This window comes from Pieris napi, chromosome 12, assembly GCF_905475465.1.
Source record: "Pieris napi chromosome 12, ilPieNapi1.2, whole genome shotgun sequence".
NCBI classification, from domain to species: Eukaryota; Metazoa; Arthropoda; class Insecta; order Lepidoptera; family Pieridae; genus Pieris; species Pieris napi.
The window spans coordinates 4,101,026-4,108,780 of NC_062245.1; the positions used below are offsets into that span (position 1 = coordinate 4,101,026).

Consider the following 7,755-nt stretch of genomic DNA (forward strand, 5'->3'; position numbering starts at 1 on the left):
TTTTTTTTTCTCTAATCTATCATACTGTTATGATACCAATTAACATATAAATTAATCGAAAGGAATTTCGTTCCATCCGGGTGTCCCTTGACACCTCTAAAGTTTTTTTTGTTTTTGTTTTTATATATTGGCAACCTCCGTAGTATTAGTACTTTAGGGCAAATCGTATACATATTATAGAGACAATGTAACACCCTAATGAACAAAATATTCCCTTATAAAAAAAACAGTCTAATTAAACTATTCACTAATGTTTCCTCTCTTTCTGTCAAATTGTGTTTACGCTATGAAGAAAAGTGATACATTTTGGCTTTGTTATTGATTGAGAATTTAAAAGATTTGCAAATTCTATAGAGTTGTAGAATAAAAAAATTATATAAAAGTGGTAGTAATTTATTTAAAATACTAAATACTATCGGTTAAATAAGGTAATTTGGTGTCCGTCGACAGGTTTGTTTATTCCCATATTTTTTATGCGCATTCGGTGGTAATCGCCTCTTACTCTATACGCGCGAAGGATGTGTACCATTGACACTTTCATCATCATCATTGCGTAGACTTTACCTGCATACATAATAGTTTACTATAAATAATATGGTTCTACCACTCATACTGGCCATTGGTACGTGAAATCTAAAAGTAATGTGTCAAGATATTGTGTTGAAAACATATGCCGTCCTCCTTGGGTGAACTTCGAAGGAAACGGAACCACGATCAAATATTGTTTATCTCATATCAAAATGTATTCTGAACCTTAAACAACCTTTTTAATCCAAAAAGTCCATAAAAGCCTCAAATGGCATCTTTTTCATAAATTTTATTGTGACATAAGTTTGAGCAATGTGGGTTAAGAGAACACTTAGTGGATATGAAAGGATTTTTTTTTAAACCTTATATTGTCTTAACTAACACACTAGGTAACCAAATTGCACTCGGCAAGTTCCCTTCATCCCTGAAAATTGCTAAAGTAGCTCCACTTTTTTCGTCTGGTCATAAAACCCGTTAATAATTACCGACTAATATCTGTGTTACCAGAATTGTGCATCCTTGAAAAGGTTTTACGCAAGCAATTTAATTTTATGTAGAATCAATTAATTTCCTTTCATCAAAACAGTCTGGCTTTAGAACCAAGCTAAACATGAGCTACGCTGGATCTAGGTTCAAAAATAAAACTTAATATTAGATCCTTGGTCTCAGCCTACCACTTCACGAAAAGACTATTATGCGGGCACCCTTAAATTTTGAGTTTTTAGACATGACGGTTTTACCATTTCTGTACATTGAACACAAAGGAAGAATTAGTGTATTGCCGGGATCTGAACGCACCATGCGTTTTCCCTTAGTTATAGTAAATATTACCGACACAATTCCGTCTCCCGTGACCAAATGCTGCAAAAGCGTTAGGATTTAGACCGCTGGTGTCCAGCCAACGCTCTGGTACGAATTCTTCTACGTCAGGTCCCCACGTGGGGTGATGCATGGCCCCGTACAGCCCTACAAAGCATAGGTGGCCTTTGCGCAGAACTGCATTCTCTAAAACATAGTATGAAAAATTAATTGCTATTGATTGTTTTATGAACACTATTGCGCACTACAAAATTCTGACTTTCCTATTACGAAGAATATTTAATTAATGAATTAAAAATAAATAAATAAAGTCATATCTATTTAAATGTAAAAAACGACAAGCCACTTCTATTACAACGTTTCTAGTAATATGTCTTTGCTTACTAAGTTGTACATCTTCAGTAATAACTCTCGTAGTATACGGTACGACAGGACACAGCCGCATAGTCTCTTTAAGTACCATTTCAATGTACTTAAGTCGGGGTAAGTCGTCTTTGGTAACTTCTCGGTCTGAATCACCGAACACTTCGTTTATTCTTTAAGAGAAAAATACTGCTAATTGATAAAATAAAAGTATGTACCTACCGCTAAACCAATTCTTATCAGAACAAAGCAAAGTTTATTTCTTTTACTGTAAGTTTGGATACTGTCTAAACTATATCATAACTTCTAAATGAAATTGAAAGGACACCACGCGCTTCAAGCCAAATTAGAACAACTTTTTGAACGATAAATTAAGTCAGGTTAGTAAATGTTCGATTTTCGAAAAGAATAATTAAATATTAAACTAAGAAAACTTCTTGTGAACAACTATTTACTCTTGGTAACATTTTTCCTGTATTCTATTGTGTGTTCCTAGCAGCAGCAGGCAGTAGGAAAGTGTTCCGGACGTGGACTCAAAGCCGGTCAGAATCATACTGTTCGTTTCATCTTTTAAGTCTTGTGTACTCAATTTGTCCGATGACTCTAGAAGTCTGTCTAAGAACGGCTTAAATTTCGTGTCTGAAATAAAAAAAAATACTGTAAAAGTGGCTCTGAGTGGCCTTACTTCTACAGAACATTGGAACATGGACTGTTTCTTGTTTAACAGTAGTAGTAGAATGCTAATTCAATTATTTTATTCAAAGTTTCTATATAAGGTTCAAGAGAATGAAAATATAAAACGAAACTTCTATTGTGATTGGTCATCATCACAATCAAACCAATATATAATCCCATTAATAGTTTTTATTCTCACCACTTCATATTATCTAGGTATTATTAAAATTATTTGTCATTGAACCGTTGTTATAATATTTGAAAGTCCGATTTTGTAGTTTTATCTTGCATAACTATAAAATGCCATAAATGTACTTACCAGATTTGTTATTTTGTTCCTTATCTTGGCTCTCTCTTTTCCTCCTTAAAACCTATAATTGTAATTATTTAATAATATCGTGAAAAATGTTTTAGTCTTACACATTTATAAGCTTTAAACCACCTAACCTAACCTAACCAGATGTGGGTGACGCCTTCAAATTCAAGAAAGACGAATTCAAATGTCTGGATGCGTTTAAGAAACTACGAATCAACTATTATTGAAAACAATTATTGTGTGAGTTATGTAACATAGCGTTGGTGTAGTTACATATACATATTCCTTTATAAAAAAACAGTTAGGTAATAAAAAGGGCAAGCGAAACGTTAACGATTACACTTGTAGCCAATAATTAGTAAAACGTCAGTTTTGATAGTGATAAAAGAGTCCGTAGGTTTTTCATAGATTAATAAATTGTAATATAATATAATATTCTTGTTTACGTGCTGATAGGTTGACATTATTTATATTCTTTATAGGTAACATATGTGTCACTTAGTTTTAAAAACCCGTAAATAAGTCAAGTTAAAGTTTTTTGTCAGTTTGGTCTGGGCTCTTGTTTAAAACGATTAAAGATAGTTGAAAAACCTAAGCGATTTGCTTTGGAGATCCCGTGATCTACGCAGCCCGAATATGGTGTTCCATTTATTTGAACATCCCTCCAACAACCGCCGTCGAACTTAACTGAATTAGTTTGGGAAGCAACATTCGAATTTAAACGAAAAAAAAAGAATCTCTTGAGCTTTATAATATCAGTAAAGATGCCATGCCCACGCCCTGTTTCTGCGGAAGTCCACCAGGAAAAGACTTACATCTTCAACGAATATCAATAATCAATTACTTACAATATTTGTTAATTCGTGCGTAATTTTGACGTGTTGTAGTTCTTCTTTCTTCGTATTTGAAATATTGTAGAAGCATTCAAAATGGAGCAGCGGGTTCATCCCTCTCTTCGCTAGAGCATTGAAAACACCACGGAAAGCCATCAAACATTTTTTATTAAATTCATTCTGATCAGTAAGGTCTACTCCTGCAGTTGTTACTGTAAGAAATCATACTATTTTAGTATTTTCTACGTAAAATGGAAGAAAAACAAGCAAAAGCACTAAAATTCTAAGTTAGAATGCAAGCCTTTTATCAAGTCCATATTTTTGCGGTTTGAATAAAGATTTTATTTTGTGGAATGCACTACGTATTCCTTCCGCGGCACGACTGCTTGGAGTGGAGGGTTTTGTGGAACTCACAATCTGTCCATACACACTAAAACCCCACGACACCACTAACACTCTTTCTAGAAGGGGCGCACTAACAGCGGACCCTTGTTCGCGCCCAGACCACGAACCCATATCAACTTACAACATACAGTTTCCAAAGCATTCTTTTCTAAACACACGAGCTGATTAAATGAATCTTTGCCTGCGTACTCCTGCAATTCCAGCACCAGCCGTCGACTCTGAGAATTGAATGTTTCGATGAAACCATCCAGTACTTGCTGGTTGAAGGTCGGGTTTATTAGCTTGCGGTGTTCCTTCCATACTGAAACTGTTATATAAAAATAATTTTAATATGTTTATTATAATTCTGTAATGGCATATGGTCATTTATTTATTATTACTTAATTTGTTCTTAATTTGCTGCATAAAAATTATAGCCTTGTTTAAAGTTAACATAAATTTTTTTTAACAAAAAAATTGATGCATTCTAATCTTGTTTAGAATTAGCTGAAACTTTTAAACTCCCATTGCTTTCTATAGTGCGGTTCTGTTTATATTCAAGCTTGGATTTATTCTCTACTCAGTTAGTTTAGTTATCAGCAACATTTACAACCCTGTTTGTCGAATTTTAGTCTTATAATTTTGTCTAACTTTAGTCTTAGAATTTTGGCGAAATTTTAGGTACTTTATCATTTTAATAAGTTAATAGGTATTCCTAAAAAATATGAATAAAAAGATAACGTTAGACTCAAAATTGACATTCACCACTAAGGAAGTTTTTGATAGATTCGAGATTCATAAGTCGCTCTTAGATTGCAGTTTTTCATTTTAAGACATCTACTACGGGTGAGAGACAAATACCTGGACCAAATAGCAGGCCGTTGCCGATGAAAGTTTTCGCAAATTTCTTTGCGGCACCTGACCGGTGCATACACGAAGACAATACTGCGTAGCAGTCGTCGGGATCTGTGATTACTGAAATTTTTATAACTTTTATGAAATCAAATCTTTTGGATAACAAAGATTTTGGTTGGTAAGTATAACGTAAAAACTGATTTTAGTACCTTGAACAACAAGTATTTAAAAAGATACATAAATAGATAGATAATTAAGCAGCCGTACGAACTGATAATTATAATAAATATTAGAATTTTAGACGTGTTAAAATACTGGGAAATAAAAATTAATTTTATGCATGATATTAGCCACCGGATACCTGGACTCTATAGCCTGGTGTACTCAACGAACCGTCAGTTTGTGGCAGTGCAGTGCGCACCAGCCCATGCAGAATTTAATATGTTTTGATTTTAAATGAGAAATACGACCGACATATACGCGTGACGGTCGATCGAGCACTGTAACAGATGAAGCTATTTTAATTTTTGTATGCCTGATGCGAGAATCAACCGTGAAGTGGAGTTTTGAAGTCCATATTGTAATTTTAAAGACTATCAGGTCATGGCAACTTGAACTAAATTGAATAATTATTTTTTATTCCATACATAATTAAATACATTGCTGTACATAAATTATTGCAATGTGGGCTCGGTACTAATGTTTTTAAATTATTCTGTATATATATGTTTGTTGTATGTCCTCACTTCACTTTCAATAACTCTCATCATTGATAAACAATTGATATTGAACAAAACATATTTTTTTTTATAAACTAACCGAAACCAAAAAAACTTATACTTACTGTAAAAAGGTATGGGACCAAAATAGATTAAAACTATATCACCGTTTTCAAAGGAAAATTTGAATATTTTCTTTATGGTTTCCCATACTTCTGAAAAGGTAAAATTTTAATATTATAATATCTAACGAACTTATTATGTATGTACAAATTTATGTTTAAAAAGTGCGCATGTTTAATGTGTGCGGAAAATGGCAATTAGATTTAGATGTTAAGATACCAGGTGGAGAAGCTAATCATAGGGTTTGAATATACAGTAAATATCTTCCTTTATTTTCCTTTAGTCACGTCCATCAGAAGACTGAAAATCGTGTTGCTGCTTGCGGATTGCACGTTGCAGGAATAGGTATCGAAGTACCATGTTATTTTTTTCTTAGACAGATTTTCACGGGACAAGCAAATGACAAATTGTTGTCTTATAATAATTGAATATTTCCAATTTCAATTGAACTTGAACTCACGTCGGATTTCGTCTTGAACTCACGTCACTTTTAGGATTTAACAAAAGTTTGATTATCGCGGCAAAATGAAAAGCAGAAGGTGTCCAAATGAAATGCATGAAATAGTTAATTTAACTACAAATTATTTTATACTAAATATTAACAAGAAATATAAACGTTTAAATTTAAAGAAAGACTTACTTTCAGAGCCACCAGAAAGTATAGAAACATTTCCCAGCAATGGTATAACACCAGGATAAACTGGAAATTTTCCCGGATACAAACGCACCCATGTATACAAATATAGACAACATAATGCCGCGATAAACAAAATCCACATTATATGACCGTTATAGATTCGAGAAAAACGATGAAATAATACAATTTAGTTTAAAAGCATGCTCATTACAATTCAGTCGATATACTAATTATAATATTAGGGACCAATTCACAGCAACTTAAAAAGCAGCAGATTCTCAATATTCCGGTCAGATTGGCTACATTTATCAAACCTCCAAACCACCTCGGTTGTACTCGGTGTATATGGCCACTATCAAAATTGGTGATAAGAACAACACTCAAATATGTTCTTCGTTTGACTATGATTGGTTGAAGTAAAACCTTGCTTAGGATAATAGAACCAACCAGATAGATCAAGTGAAAGGCGTAGCGGCCGCAAAACTTTACACCGCAATAATAGAGGACCTGGACGCATAGCGAAGAATATTTTTATAAGGCCGTCAACGCGCTCGTGACCCGTCTAGCATTGTAAATGTCCTTAGGTCACTTAACAATAGGAGTCTTGTGCCCGTTTGCCTCCTGTTCTGATATAAAATATGCAATAAGTCAAGGGAGTTTTTTATTCGTACAACGAATTTCTACAGAACCTAGAGAAAAGAAACAAGCCGAGGTAACGTTGTACTGTTTTATTTGCTTATAATTAAGGTTAATTATGTCCTAATGTCATTGTTAAATTAACTTTTTAAGTATTAAGGTGATGGGGGCAAAGTGCGCCATACTTTTTTCATAGTTGACTTTGGTGCAATATTACTTGTGCTTAAGTTCACGAGTGACACTAAATCATGGTACCATAAGGATCTGTGATGTTTTGCAACAACAACTAATGTCGTGTCATTAGAATCTGATGGCAAATTAATGAAGTTTAGCATAAAATTTGAAAACAGTCTGACCCGGTGCACTTTGCCGACAAATCGGGGAAGTGCGCGAAAAACAGCCCTATATCATTTTAAGAAAACAAGCAACAAAACGCATGCCATTTTTTTTTCACAGCCACATTCTAGAAGAATCTATGTATTTAAAACCAAATTTCGGCTAAATGCGCCATACAATCTTAAGTCAGAGGCTATGAACCTTTTTTCTAAATATTGATTTAGGGCCAGTTTTTTGATCCGTAGTAAAAAATGGTTTTACCAAACAAAACAAACAACCGGTTGGACAAAAATCTACATCATCCCAGGTTTCTAATGGCGGATGACATTGCCTAAATATTTTTAACATTCATTAACACATTCTCATATAATATTATCGTTTTCTTCATCGTCTCATTAATTAAAGTATCTCAATATGTTTAAATTCATCATTAGATAGTAATAAACGTATTTATCATAGTTTGATTTCTGTGACAAACAGCTGTTACTATATAAATTACCAGCGGCCATCTTTTTAACCCTCCGATACTGA

The 7,755-nt window shown here is 33.6% G+C and overlaps 1 protein-coding gene across 3 annotated transcripts; it reads right to left on the reverse strand.

Annotated features, from left to right (window-relative positions):
• Positions 1 to 377: 377 nt before the first annotated feature.
• LOC125054650 (cytochrome P450 4V2-like) lies at positions 378 to 6,470 on the reverse strand. 3 transcript variants are annotated; one of them, XM_047656662.1, is made up of 10 exons: positions 6,256 to 6,467; positions 5,618 to 5,707; positions 4,780 to 4,893; positions 4,061 to 4,246; positions 3,550 to 3,746; positions 2,705 to 2,756; positions 2,166 to 2,349; positions 1,732 to 1,883; positions 1,360 to 1,533; positions 378 to 564 (listed from the first exon to the last, which is right to left on the reverse strand). In XM_047656662.1, the coding sequence occupies exons 1-10, from the start codon at positions 6,392 to 6,394 to the stop codon at positions 413 to 415; spliced, it is 1,440 nt and encodes a 479-aa protein (XP_047512618.1). In that variant the 5' UTR covers positions 6,395 to 6,467; the 3' UTR covers positions 378 to 412. The 3 variants fall into 3 exon arrangements, with proteins under 3 accessions (XP_047512618.1, XP_047512619.1, XP_047512622.1); XM_047656663.1 differs by lacking the exon at positions 5,618 to 5,707 and having other exon boundaries at positions 6,256 to 6,470; XM_047656666.1 differs by lacking the exons at positions 5,618 to 5,707; positions 6,256 to 6,467 and adding an exon at positions 4,983 to 5,072.
• Positions 6,471 to 7,755: the final 1,285 nt, after the last annotated feature.